Here is a 14703-nt window from a genome sequence, read left to right on the forward strand (position 1 = left end):
TGGCTTCAAATTAAACAAGTCTAAGAAGGAAAAGTCTCTGAAATATAAATAGAGAAAAGAGCTTAAGCTTTTGGTGAAGTGCTTCCTTTCTTAACAGGCATTTGAAAACAACCTCTTTCGCTGTCCGATATATCTACATAAGATGCCAGAAACCGATTTTCTGATAATTCGAACTCGTCAAGGATACCATATCAGAGAACTGGTTGATATTTTTGTTGTAGGCCAGCAATGTCCACTCTATGAAGTTCCTGGTCCAAACTCAAAGCGTGCTAACACGCATGTGCGAGACTTTCTTCAGGTATGTGTACTGTTAATGGCCAAGTTAATTTTAAATTAACACACTTTATTCAGTTTAATGTCATGTCCTAGTTAGAACTATAGGAGCAGGACTAGCCTCTACCATTTAATTAAATCATGGCTGATGATTACCTTAATGCACTTTACCACACTATCTCCATATCCCTTGATCTATTGATTTCTGTCTTGATCCTGTTTAATGATTGAGCTTCCACATATCTGGGATCGAAAATTCCAAAGGTTCACCACCTTCTGAGTGAAACAATTTCTCTTCATCTCAGCCTTAAATGGCATGTGCTTTATTCTGAAGTGACATCTCCTCGTTCTTGACTCACCAGCCAGAGGAAGCATCCTATCCACACCTATCCTGTCATGCCCTGCAAAAATGTTGTCGGCTTCAATAACATTATCTCTCATTCTTTAGAATTTTGATGCATAAAAGATCCAGTTTTCTCATTCTTTATTCATAAAACAGTCCTTATTCTGGTGAACCTCTGTTGCACACCCTCTCTGGCAAGTATATCCTTCCGTAGATAGGGAGACCCAAACGATACACAGTATTCCAGGTGTGGTCTCATCAAGGCTCTATACGACTTTAATAATGCATCTTTACTTCTGTGCTGAAATCCTCTTGTAATGAAGGCCAACGTACAATTTATCTTCGTAATTGCTTGCTGTATCTACGTGCAAGCTTTTAGTGCTCATGACCAAGGTATCGGTCTCTTGGGACCTTTTAATAAATAATCTATCTTTCAGTTTTTTCCACCAAAGTGAATGACTTTACACTTGTTCACATCATATTCCATTTGCATGTTCTTGCCTAGTCTGTCACTTAGTCTGTCAAAATCTGCTTAAAGCCTCCTTGCATCTTTCTCTGAATTTACATTCTCACTTAGTTTGGTGTCATCAGCAAATTGAGAAATATCACAATTAGTCTCCACATCCCGATCATAAAAGTACATTCTGAACAGCTGTGCCCTCACATTAATCCTTATATTAACTAGTAACAACCTGCCATTCTGAGAATGAATAATTTATTCCTAATTTGCTTTCAGTTTGTTAACCAATTCTCAAGCAATATTAGTAGAACACGACCAATCCTGTTCTGTAATTTTTGTTTACTAACCTCCTGTCTGCAACCTTAGCAAAAACCTGCTGAAAATCAAGCTACACCACATCACAGAATTTGATTGCACAGAATTAAAGAGTCATATATGTTTCACTCACCACAGATGCTGCCAGACCATGAGTTCTCCATTTTGTTTCTGTTTCAGATCTCCAACATTAGTGGTACTTTGTTTTTTTATTGCTGTGGATCTAGAGTCAAATGCAGGCCCAACTAAATGGGGATACTAGAATCTGTAAAGGGCGTTCGTGAACTAGACAGATTTTCAAAAACCATCAACAGCGGTTACATGATTGCCATTAGGCTAACTTTTTATTGCAGATTTATATTAAACTCAAATTTCACCATCTACCACAGTGAGGTTCAAGCTTATATATTGCCACTATACCACCGCCCTTTCTTTTTTCATATTTAAAACTAAATCTAAAATAGCACAATGTCTATTTGGTTTTTCAGTGTACTGCTGCAGAAACTCATCTTTGTACCCACTTTATGAACTCGCCCTTCGTAGCATTAGTGCTGATTAGGTTTACCTAGTCTATATGTAAATTAAAGTCCATTATTAAGGTATGGCACGTTCATCTCTAATTTCCAGGTTTTGCTGTACCTAAGATCACCACTAAAGTTTGGTGGCCTGTAAAGAGCTTCCACCAATATTTGCTGCCCTTTGCTTCATCGTTCATTCAAACTAATTCTGTGCCTTGATCCTCCTTGTGTTCTCTCACTAATGTATTGATCTCATTCCTCCTTTTACTTTTTCAGCAACTTTTACAAATGATGAATATCCTTGAATTTTTGTTTCTTAATCTTGCAGTAACATTGTTTCTGTAATGGCAAAGATGAAGGTACCTCAACTTGTGTCTTCAAATGATCAACCCTGTGCAAATGCTGCATGTATTCAGATGGAATGCTCTTAACTCTACCTTTTAAATATGATTCTATGTTTTGATCTTGTTTGTCATTTGTTACTTACAATCAGAGCTCCCTATGCTAGCATCACCCAGACTTTCTGAAGTTAAAACTGTGAAAGCCAAATGGATTGGTTAGCTGATTAATTTAACAGCTGCTTCACCAATCAAGTTTATTTATCCATGTCTAATCCTGGAAGAAATATATTTACTTTATTTTAACTACTTAATTTTATTTACTCGACTTTATTTCCACAGTAAATTCCAATTAACTATGAATTGTAGAATTTTAGAAAGATATTGATAGTTAAAAATCTTCACACACACTCAACTCGTATTTGCTCATTCTGCATCCAATATATACTACAATATTTATTTTTCTGTAGGTATTTATTTATCGTCTTTTCTGGAAAAGTAAGGATCGTCCACGCAGAATTCGCATGGAAGACATAAAGAAAGCATTTCCTTCCCACTCTGAGAGCAGCATAAGAAAGCGATTAAAACTGTGTGCAGATTTCAAACGAACAGGTACAGCTTTAATATGATATACTCACTGGACAGTGATGAGCAATCCACTTTTATGACTTCAGTATTCTATTAATGCTGTAAAGCAATGCAAATTTGTCATATTATTCAGAAATGTGAAACTTTCTGTCTTGTTACTGCAGTGTCCTGTAACTTCATATAATATGTATAGGACTTTGATATATCAGCACAGAAACATACAATGCCCACCTTGCTTGTACATGCTAACTATGTCTGTTTAACCTGTCTTTAAAGGAATGGACTCAAACTGGTGGGTGCTAAAACCAGACTTCAGATTGCCCACAGAGGAAGAGATTCGAGCCATGGTCTCTCCAGAGCAGTGCTGTGCATATTACAGTATGTTAGCAGCAGAGCAGCGTTTAAAGGTGAGTATTCTTAATAAAATTCCAGTGTAGGTGCCTTTAGAAGTTGAAGCATTACCAGATTATATTGCAAATTTAATAGTGTTTGCAATGTTTTGTGCACTGTTCGTAGAATAAAATTCAAAATTATCCTAAAGCAGACTAAACGATACCTTTTACATTACTTGCTCTAATTTTTGTTAAGAGTCCATTTGTGCAGTGAACAAAGTTTGCACTGGCGTAGTTCATTTAACATTGTGCCAAACTGAATGTGAGGAAAGTCTTAAGCCATGCTGTAGCACGTTTACGTTCCTGCTTCTGGTGTACTTCTTGTTGCTTTGATGGATCACAACAAACATGCATTCTAATTTGAGGACCAGCAGCTGTGAGGTTTGCATTTTGGGTAAATTCTGATTTTGGAATTGAGATTGGTGATGTGGGTTGGGTTTTTGGATTAATTGAAAACTGGTCCTTCCATTTGATCTCTGAGGTAGTGTTTAAATCACCATTTTAATTGAAAAACACCGAAGGCTATATGTGTCAAGATGACAAGTGTCAAGGATTTGTGCTGAGCTGAATATTCCAGTTCTGGTTTGTGCTCAAGCTTCATGAGTGTTTGGTTAAAGTTGCAATAGCACAAAAATCTATGAATCAGCTGTAGATTTGTCACTGCAAAGCTTAAAGTTACTGAAGTAGTTGGATTCATTTGGCTTGAATCTAATTTTTGTTATTTTGTTTTCTGGCCTTAGACACAGCTTTTGTATCTGTTCACCTCCAAATGCAGTACAATAAGAACATTTATTTTCTTTTTCTACGATACCTTCTTTCATGAGATGTGGGAATCCCCGAGCAAGATGAGCATTTGTCATCTATGCTTAATTGGCCTTGAGAATGTGGCAGTAAGCCAACTGCTTGAACTACTGTGTATGTGCACTTAAATTGGTGTTAGGTAGGAAATTGAGTAGCTCTCTGGGTGCTACAATATAGTCCCAAGACAGGATGATGCTTGGATTGAAGGAGAGCTTGTAGATGGTGGTCTTCCCATGTTTGCAGCCCTTGTCCTTCTAAATGGTTTGGGTTGGAATTTGGAATGTGCTTTCAAAGAAGCCTTAGTGAATTGCAGTAGTATATCTTGCATGTGTCAGTGGTGTAGGGAGTGAACATTTAAGATGTTGGATGGTGTGTGGCAATCAACTGGTGACTTTGAATGGCATTCAGTTTCTTGAATTTTATTACAGTTATACTTCGCCAGGCAAATGGCAAATATTCCATCACGCACCTGACTTGTGACTTGTATGTAGTGAATCAGGGAGTGAGTTACTTACCTAAATTTTCACCCTTTCGCCTGTTCTTGCAGCCACAGTATCCATATGGCCAGTTGATTTCTGTTTGTGATTAGTGGTGAGCACCAGGGTGTTAACAGTGATTCAGTTCAATCATGATAATGTCAATGATTGTCAAAGATGAATGGTCTTATTGGAGACGTTTATTGCATGAATATCAGTTAGATTTAAAAGAAACCAACTTGCAACTAATTGAAGTCAGCATTTTTGAAATTTATTCTGCAAGTATAAATTAAGCTTGTTTGTAATTTGTTTACATTAAGAAAATTTTAAAGGTAATACAATTGCACTTTACTTTCCACCTACTGGACACAGTGATGGGTCTGCACAAGTTGCTATGATTCAAATGGACTTAAGATCTTTGCTATTTATATGTGCACAAGCTGTTCCTGGTCATGTTGGTGCACTTAAATGGAGTGTACGCTGATTTCAGAGTGGGATGGGTATTATTTTTTAGGAATGCTTACATATCCTTCATAACTCAGTTTCAGTTAGCTGGAACATAAGTTTTGATGTGTACAGGCCAGGGCACCCAGGTACAGCACTTTGCTTCAATGAAAAGGTTTTGGATTTTAGAGTTAACAGAGATACCTGTTTGAAAATAGCCATTAGATTTACCAATGAAGCTAGTTTTCATTAGGAGTTGGTTCTTTAGTAGTGCATATTGACTTATTTTCACGACTTGCAGGATGCTGGCTATGGTGAAAAATCATTCTTTGCACCAGAGGAGGAGAATGAAGAAGAATTTCAGATGAAAATTGATGATGAGGTAATGACTTGGAAATTTTCTCTTTTGTCCTCAGTGAAAGCTCATTATTCTTCTCATGTCAGTGTATATAAGCGCAGAAGAAATAAGAGTATGATTTGCGTTGTGACAAAGGCTGGAGGAAAGCACTAAACAAAAAAAACTCCAAGAACTGTGGATGCTGGAAATCAGAAACACAACCAGAAATTGCTGGAAAATCTCAGCAGGTCTGGCAGCAGCTGTGGAGAGAAAGCAAAGTCAATTTTTTTGGGTCGATTGACCTCCCCACTTCAGAAGGGGGTGCACTGTTGCTGTTCTCACAACATCACACGTCACCTCATAAAATATTTTCCCTGTTACTGAGTTGACCAATGAAATACATTACCTATAGCAGGTTTGAAGTGAAAAGATCTGTCAATCATGTTTCTTTGAGTACAAAATTCATGTGTTATTATCAAAACTGAAGTTAGCCATTGAAGATACAATAACTGGTCAGCATACACAGTCAGTCATATGGCAATAAAAATGTTTATTCCTTTAATTAATGCAAAACCAAAACAATGTGCACAAATACTAGAGGAAAACAAAATTAAAATGGATTTTTCTCTTCAACGATTCCATTTATAAACAAAAAAAAGGCTTTGTGGCCTTCAAGGATAACAAGTAGAATTTCCCAAATTATATTGCTGATGGTCTGGCCTGAGAGATGAAGTCTCTATGCATCTGTAGTTTGCCTCAGTAGCCTTGGAACACACAGCTTGCTCAGGAAATGCAGTGTCGAGAAATTGCTTCAGTCACTCTTTCAGAGGAAGAAGTATTTCTCCTGCTGAACTGATTAAAAAGGGTTTTTCAGAAATAGAAGTTATCAGCTAGGCATCTATTCCATTTAGGGATCTTGTCTCTCAACTGATTCTGATACTAAAGCACTGTCTATCCAGTCACTGTTCAAGCAGCCCCAGCAGGGGTCCACAATAGAATAATCAGTTATCACCAGTTATGTGAATTCTAGAAACCCTTGTTAAAAACCTCCTGTTAATCAACCCATTCTCTATCCATGTTAATACTTCACCTGTAATGCCATCCATCTTTATCTTATGCAGCAGCCTTTTGTGCAGCACTTATCAAAGGCCTTTTGGAAATCTAGATACACCACATCTACAGGGTTCCCATTTTTCACCGTGTTTGTAATGTCTTCATAGAATTCCAAAAGATTAGCTCAGCATGACCTGCCCTTCATGAACCCATGCTGCATCTGCCCAATGGGACAGTTACTATCTAGATGCCTTGCTATTCCTTCCTTGATAATAAACTCAAGCATCTTCCCATCTACAGAAGCTAAGCTAACCCATCTATAATTCTCCATCTTTTGTCTACCACCCTTTTTAAATGGTGGCGTCACATTTCCATTTTAGTCAGAAAATGTGGCGCCAGACAAGCATAGCAGGTCAGGCAGCATCCAAGGAACTGACCCATTGTATGTGGTTTGAGCTATGGGGAGAGGCTGAATAGACTTGGGCCGTTTTCCTTGGAGTGTCAGAGGCTGAGGGGTGACCTTATAGAGGTTTATAAAATCATGAGGGGCATGGATAGGGTAAATAGACAAGATCTTTTCCCTGAGTTGGGAGAATTCAGAACTAGAGGGCATAGGTTTAGGATAAGAGGAGAAAGATTTAAGAGACCTTAGGGGCAACCTTTTCATGCAAAGCCTGGTGCGTATATGGAATGAGCTGCCAGAAGAAATGGTGGCAGCTGGTATGATTACAACATTTAAAAGGCATCTGGATGGGCATATGAATAGCAAGGATTTGGATGAATATGTGCCAGGTGCTGACAAATGGGACTAGATTAATTTAGGATATCTGGTCGGCATGGATCAGTTGGACCGAAGGGTCTGTTTCCATGCTGTATATCTCTTTGACACCACTAACAATTTTGCCTTTCATGACCTTTTTGGTGACCTAAAAAAGAGCGACACCTAGTATTTCTACAAAACTTGGGGTAAAAGATTACTTTTTTTTCCACAAGCCATGATATGTCTTCAAATAAAATATTTTAAAAATGAAGTATCTTCAAGACAGTAGGCTAAGTGGTTCCTTGAGCTTGTTCTGCCATTTAGTAGCATCTTGATTGATCTGCCATAATCTTTCAATCACCTAAAGTTCAAGAATCTCTCTCCCTCAGCCTTGAATGTATTTGAATACTGTGGTAAAGAATTCCAAGCTTTCACAGCTCTGAGAGACAAATGTCCCCCTCATCTCCATCTTAATGGGCATCTTAACGAAGTTATGTTTTTGAAACAGTAGTTTAATTCATGTTGTTCATAATATATTTTCAAAAATTAAAATGTATCTTGCCACCTCCATGTGCAACAATCCGAAGCAAAGTAAATTCATTTCTAATAGCTATAGAGCATGGGATAATTTAGAGGACATTTAATACTGTTAACAACCCAGATAACATTTGTTAATCGACCTGTCTATTTATCTTATTCTACTCTCAACACTGACAATGTTGATAGTTCAAATTATAAATGTGAAAGCAATTCTGAATTTTATAGTGCTACGGTTGGATTTAATCTGATCATGATTGGTTTCTTGGTCAAACTAGAATTTTTGTGGATGGTGCTCATGTTTGAAGACTCTATGACTGTTAACCCTAGAATGGTTATCAATGTTTGCACATGACCAAGTTCATGCTTAACTAATTTGCCTTAATCTCTTTTTTATAGGTCAGAACAGCACCCTGGAATACCACACGAGCATTCATTGCAGCAATGAAAGGCAAATGTCTACTGGAGGTTACTGGGGTTGCTGATCCTACTGGCTGTGGTGAAGGGTTTTCCTATGTCAAGGTTCCCAACAAACCACAGCAACAAAAGGTAAACACATAAGAGTTTGATAATTTCCTTATACTTTTGCTGTCTTAGTATAACACCAGAAACTATATCTACTATTACCTATCTAATTCCAATCTTCAAACTGACAACCAGCAAAAATCAATTTTTCTTATAAATGTAATGCTTATCTTTCAAACCTTAATCTCTGAAAAATAAGCACCATAGTGAACGTGCACTCAAGACACACAGCCTTTGGGCTGGAATGAAAATGAATCTGTTGATCCACAGTTTGGAGGTCAATGAATCATTGTTGCAAATTGTGAGATAAGTAGCTTATTATTCCTGGAATCATTGCAGCAATAAAGACTCACATGATAGTCTCCATTTTACACCAGTTCACTGACCTTGCAGTGAAGTGCTTCCAAAGAAGTCATCTTGATGATGAGATTGTATGGAACATCTTCTGCATTTTGACAGAAGATAGTTTGACTACTTGGAAAATGAGATATGTATTTTCAGCCAGCGTCTGCTTGGCAGTAAAGCAGTCTTTGATGCTGGCCAGCAGTAAAGATTTTGAAGCACATCACCTCTATGTTTAGTACTTGAACAAACAAGCAAAATGACTGCCAAATACGGCATTGATATTAGAATCGCTGTCCAGTTATCACTGTGGACACTAGAGTAGTGATAAGATCCAATAATTTGATCCCACCAAAAGTGTTAATTTTGCTAAAAATTTTAAATGCAGAAGGACCCAGTGGTAGTTCTCTAGAACTCTGTTTTATGTTTGAAACTGTTAACAGCAAAAATGTGTTGCAAGTTTCAAAAGAATTGCCTTGGAATTTTATAGATTTTTAGTTGAAACTAAATGTTGACTCTTGCATTTATCTCTGCCCTTGTAAATTGAAGTAAGTAGCCTCACTACATTTAAACAAATCTAGTGAACCAATTTTCAACTCAATTTCCAGGATGACAACCAGCCACAACCTGTGAAGAAGACAGTGACAGGAACAGATGCTGATCTGCGGCGCCTGTCTCTGAAAAATGCCAAACAGCTCCTTCGGAAGTTTGGAGTACCAGAAGAAGAGGTAAGTTATTCCGTTTCCCAATTTTGCCAGCAATAAATCCTTTTACTTATCAGTTCTGCAATAGATAGTAGGATTAACTTTGATTTTTAACACAAACAAACGATTTGGATTAAGATTTATTGTCAATTTCTTTTTGTGTCATTTATAAATTGTTGCAGTATTCTAAAATTCTGTTCAGATTTAAATATTACGGTTGACATGTTCTATTTGATATTTTAAATTCTATTTGTAACAGATTAAAAAGCTATCTCGATGGGAAGTTATTGATGTTGTGCGTACAATGTCAACAGAACAGGCCCGGTCTGGCGATACTCCCATGAGTAAATTTGCTCGTGGGTCCCGTTTTTCAGTTGCTGAACATCAGGAGCGATACAAGGAAGAGTGTCAGCGAATCTTTGACCTTCAGAACAAGTAAGATTTTGCTCTTGATTATAGCTTCACTATGCTTTTGCATCAGACACTGGCCTCATAGGTATCATTGTCTACCAAAATAAAAATGACACTCAAAAGCTGAAATAAGAATAAAAAGCACTGCAAAACCTCTGAAGAGGAAACAAAGTCAACAGTCCAAGTCCAATATGAGTTTTCTTCAGAATGAAAACATCTTTGGACTCTTCGGAAGAATCAAATTGGATTTGAAATGTCCCTTTGGTGGCACCTGTGGAGAGAGAACCAAATGAACACTTCACTGTTGATCTTATTTAATTGAGTCCAAAGAAGTTCATTGGTTGTGACAATTGAATTCATTAGAAACTTTAACTTTGTTTCTTTTTTCTCAGATACTGCCAGACCTGCTGAGTTTCTCAAACACTTTGTTTCATTTCAAAGTCTGCCAAAACCACTCTTTTAGAATAACATAGTGTAAAGGTTGAACTTTGTTATTTTTCTTCATTTTTGATTGTGGACTAAATTTGGAAAAAATAACTTTAAAACCAAGGGCTGTGGAAGGAGCTGCTATACTTCTAAAAGCAAATTACTGGAACTCATTGTGAATCGTGTTTACATAGCTGCTTTTCCAGAAGGAGGGGTGGAGGGATAAGCTACCATGGTACTGGGGTATGCACAGAGTGAGATTTGTCCAGTGATTGATTGTTGATTGTGCGGTTGTGTCCAGTTATGGATGCCAGAGGTCATCAGCTTGATAACAATTGACTGATTGACTCCTGAGTAGGTGAACACCTTGATGCTTACGCTAGTGGGTGTAGTATCTCCAGACTGATGAATGAACAGATTTTGCATCTCTATTTCTCAGCTCTAAAAGTAACTGGAGGCTGAAGAAAGGCAGCTGTTTTTTTATTACCAGTTGCTGTAAACTGTTGCCTTAAGATTAATGAAGAAACTTCATAATTAGTGTACAAATTACTTGTGCCTCCTGTGAAAAATTGAAAGAATCTGGAGAAAGAGATCAGAGAACAAAAGGTCTTGGGAAGTAAAAGGACCGTCTCACCAATCCTGAGGACTGTTGCTATTAAACAATGTTTCCCAGTGATGTTTTCTTCCGCCTATAACTCCAGAGTATTTTTGTTTGTCTGTATTTGCATGCAGGGCTTTGAAAGGGGATGAGAGTTTGTCTAGGGGAGGTATATGTTAATTGTTTACCTGTGGTGTGGAGGTGCTGATGTTTGACTGTGGTGGCCAAAGTCAGAAATCACAAGATACCAGGTTAAAGTTTTCATTTACCTGTCACTAGGGTTTGTTTGTACTAACCAGTAGTTCTCCTTAAGTGCAGGAACCTGGGCAGTGTATTTAGTTATTTTGATTCCATCAGATAAATAAATTAAGGGTTTTGTGTACTTTGGATAAATCATTAACTTTTGTGAAGTAGTGAGCTTGACACCAGTGCACTTTTCCAGATGAGTTGTAACAGTTCTTGTAGAAATTTACACCCCTTAGGAAGCTGCACTAGTGGAACTCTCTCAAACCAACACACTGGTCATAGCAATGTAATTGAATTAAAACTAATTTAATAAAATACATTTTAACAATATTATTCAATCGACATCATCATCTATCTATATCAATGTGAAGCCAATTATAATTGTTCTGAATGTGTCTGATTCTCTTGACATTTCAACGTTGAACATTGAAGAGTTAAAGGCGCATCCTGATATTGAGGATGCCCACTATTTAAAAAACTGGCCATCCATGAGGTGCTGTGGGCTATCAGCAGTATTCCATCAATCTATCACCTCATGCTTTGACATATTCTGTAACTTTACCATGACTGTGAAGTCAGGAGATTAACCCTGCTTAAATGAAAAGTGCACAAGTGCAATTCCAGCTGTTCCTAAGAAGTGAAGTGTCAGTATGGTGACGCTCTGATGCAGAAGTTCTAAAAGGTAGAATCATGTGATCCCAAAATCAATGAGTCAAATCAAAGCTTTGTATTGCTGGCACATACGGTTGTAAATAGAACATAGAAAAGTACAGCACAGTACAAGTCTTTCGGGTAAATAGTTGGGGACAACTAAACAAGAAGGTGCCATGAATATTCCAATTTTCATTGATAGACCCCAGCAACTAACTGCAAATAAAGGCTAAAACATTTGCATATCTAGAAGCAGGACTAAGTAATTCAGTAAGGGTAATGTTGTAGTGGTAGTATCACTAGACTTAATCCAGAAACTCAGCGAATATTTTGGGGACCCAGGTTTGAACCCTGACACAACAGATATTTCGATCGATCCAATGTCTGCAGATGACCATGAAACCATTGTCGGAAAAACCCACCCGAAATCTGTCATGTTCACCTAATTTGGTCTACATGTGACTCCAGACCCACAGAATTGTGGTTAAAATTGACAATTGCTCTCTGAAATGACTTAGCATGCAACTTAGTTGTATCCATCACTGTGAAGTCTCAACAAAGAAATGAAACCAGATGGATCACATGGCATTGACTTAGGCACTAGAAATGACAGCGGGAGAAACAGCCCTGTCGACCCTGTGAAGTCGTCCTTAGTAATATCTGGGAATAGTGAGAGAGACTGGTCAGACATAGTCATATCCACAGAATCATACCCAGACACTATCATCACCATCTATGGATATGCCCTGTCCTACCAGCAGGACTGACCCAGCAAAGGTGGCAGCACAATCATACATATTCAGGAGGAAGTTGCCCTGGGAATCCTCAATGTTGACTCCATACCCCATGAAATCTCATGGCTTCAGGTTAAACATAGCCAAGGAAACTTCCTGCTGATTACCATGTACCGTCCTCCTTAGGTAGCAGAATCAGTACTACTTCATGTTGATCAACATTTGGAGGGAGCACTGAGAGTGGTGAGGGTGCAAAAGAGACTTTGGGAAACGTAGTTCAGTGTCTACCACCAAGAGTGGCTTGGCAGCAGCACTACTGATCAAGCTGTTTGGATTATAAAGGGCGTAACTGCTAGACTGGGTCATTGGCAGGAGAGAAAAGTACACTTGACGTTATCTTTACCGGCAGCAGAAACATCATGTCCGTGGCAATATTGGGAAGTGTAACACTTACAGAGGTTTACAAAATTGCGGGGCATGGATAGGATAAATAGACAAAGTCTTTTCTCTGGGGTTGGGGAGACCAGAACTAGAGGGCATAGGTTTAGGGTGAGAGGGAAGAGATTTAAAAGAGACCTAAGGGGCAACTTTTTCACACAGAGGGTGGTGCGTGTATGGAATGAGCTGCTAGAGGAAGTGGTGGAGGCTGGTACAATTGCAACATTTAAAAGGCATTTGGATGGGTATATGAATAGGAAGGGTTTGGAGGGATCTGGCAAGTGGGACTAGATTGGGTTGGGATATCTGGTCGGCATGGATGGGTTGGACCAAAGGTTCTGCTTCCATGTTGTACATCTCTATGACTCGATGAAGTCCTGCCTCACGTTGAGAATAGCCTCCATAGTGTTTCATGTTATTATCCCCACACTAAATGGAACAGACTTCAAACAGATCTAGCACCTCTCAAGACTGGCTGTGAGCCATTGACAGCAGCAGAATTGTACTTCAGCACAATCTGCAACCTCTTGGCCCAGAATGTCCTGCACTTGAGCATTAACACAAAGCCAGAGGATCAACCTGGTTCAATGAAAAGTGCAGAGGGGAATGCCACGAGTCGTACCAGGCATATCAAAAAATAAGGTGTCAATATGTTGAAGCTGCCAAGCAGGACTAGTTGCATGCCACACTGCATAACAGCAAATGATAGAGCTGAATGACCCAGTGCCCAACGAATTGCATCTAAACTCTGCAGTCTTGCCATATTCAATAATGAATTATGTTAAACATCAAACAACTCACTGGAGGAGAAGGCTCCACAAACTACCCCCATCTTCAATGATGGAAGAACCCAAAATATCAGTGCAAAAATAAAGTCGAAGCATTCCCAGATGTGATATCAAGAATGGTTGGAAATACTGGATAGTGCAATGGTTATGGGCACTGACAACATTCTGGCAATAGGACTGAAGCCTTGTGCTCCAGAACTTGTCACACCCCTAGCCAAACTCTACAGTAGAGCCTCAACACTGGCAATGTGGAAAATTGCCCCGTATGTGTTGCATTCAAAAAACAGGACAAATGCAAACCAGCCAATTATTGCCTCCTCATCCCCAACCCCATCAGTCTATTCTTGATCATCAGTAAAGTGATGGAAAGTGTCATCAACTGCACTTTTAAGCAGCACTTGCTCAGTTTAGGTTCCACTCAGCTTTTGACCTCATCACAGTCTTGGTTCAAACATTGTCAAAAAGCTGAATTCCAGAGGTGACGTGAGAATGACAGCCTTTGATATCAGGGTCACATTTTACCGAATGTGGCATGAAGGAACCCTAGCAAAACTAGATTCAATGGGTTTCCGGGGCAAGCTCTCCACTGATTGGAGTCATACCTGGCAGGTAAGATTGTTTTGGTTGTTGGAAGTCCGTCATCTCAATTCCAGGATATCTCTGCAGGAGTTCCTCAGCATAGTGTCCTAGGCCTAACCACCATCATCTGCTTCACCAATTACCTTTCCCTCCATCATAAGGTCAGAAGTTGGGATGGATGCTGATGGTGCACAATATTCTGCATCATTCATGTCTCCTCAGATGTTGAAATGCAACAAGATCTGGAAAATACCCAGGCTTGGGATGTCAAGTGGTAAGTAATATTCGTGCCCAACAAATGCCAGGCCACAACCACCTTCAATCAGAGACAATCTAACTCCCGCCCCTTGATATTCAGTGGTGGTACCATCACTGAATCCCCAACTAGCAACATCCTTGGGTTTACCATTGATCAGAAACCCAAGTGGACTCATCACATATAGACAGTGGCAGTAAGAGCTGATCACAAGCTAGGATTACCGGGGTGAGTAACTCCCCTCCCCAAAGGCTGTCCATCATCTACAAGGCATAAGTGAGGAGTGTGATGGAATGCTGTCCCGCTTGCCTGGATATGTGCAGAGTTGACAACACTGAAGCTTGGATAAAGCAGCCTGCTTGAATGGTTC

At 39.0% G+C, this 14703-nt stretch overlaps 1 protein-coding gene across 5 annotated transcripts in view; it reads left to right on the forward strand.

The window, feature by feature from the left end:
- taf1 (TAF1 RNA polymerase II, TATA box binding protein (TBP)-associated factor) overlaps window positions 1-14703 on the forward strand; it is a 172676-nt gene that overhangs the window by 97992 nt on the left and 59981 nt on the right. For all 5 annotated transcript variants that reach the window (XM_072595164.1, XM_072595163.1, XM_072595165.1 and 2 more), the window contains 7 exons: window positions 98-298; window positions 2718-2859; window positions 3112-3242; window positions 5250-5330; window positions 8035-8184; window positions 9111-9230; window positions 9466-9641. In XM_072595164.1, coding sequence (XP_072451265.1) covers window positions 98-298; window positions 2718-2859; window positions 3112-3242; window positions 5250-5330; window positions 8035-8184; window positions 9111-9230; window positions 9466-9641 — 1001 coding nt within the window. The remainder of the gene's footprint in view (window positions 1-97; window positions 299-2717; window positions 2860-3111; window positions 3243-5249; window positions 5331-8034; window positions 8185-9110; window positions 9231-9465; window positions 9642-14703) is intronic.

The sequence above is a fragment of the Chiloscyllium punctatum genome, chromosome 25 (genome assembly GCF_047496795.1).
Source record: "Chiloscyllium punctatum isolate Juve2018m chromosome 25, sChiPun1.3, whole genome shotgun sequence".
NCBI lineage: Eukaryota > Metazoa > Chordata > Chondrichthyes > Orectolobiformes > Hemiscylliidae > Chiloscyllium > Chiloscyllium punctatum.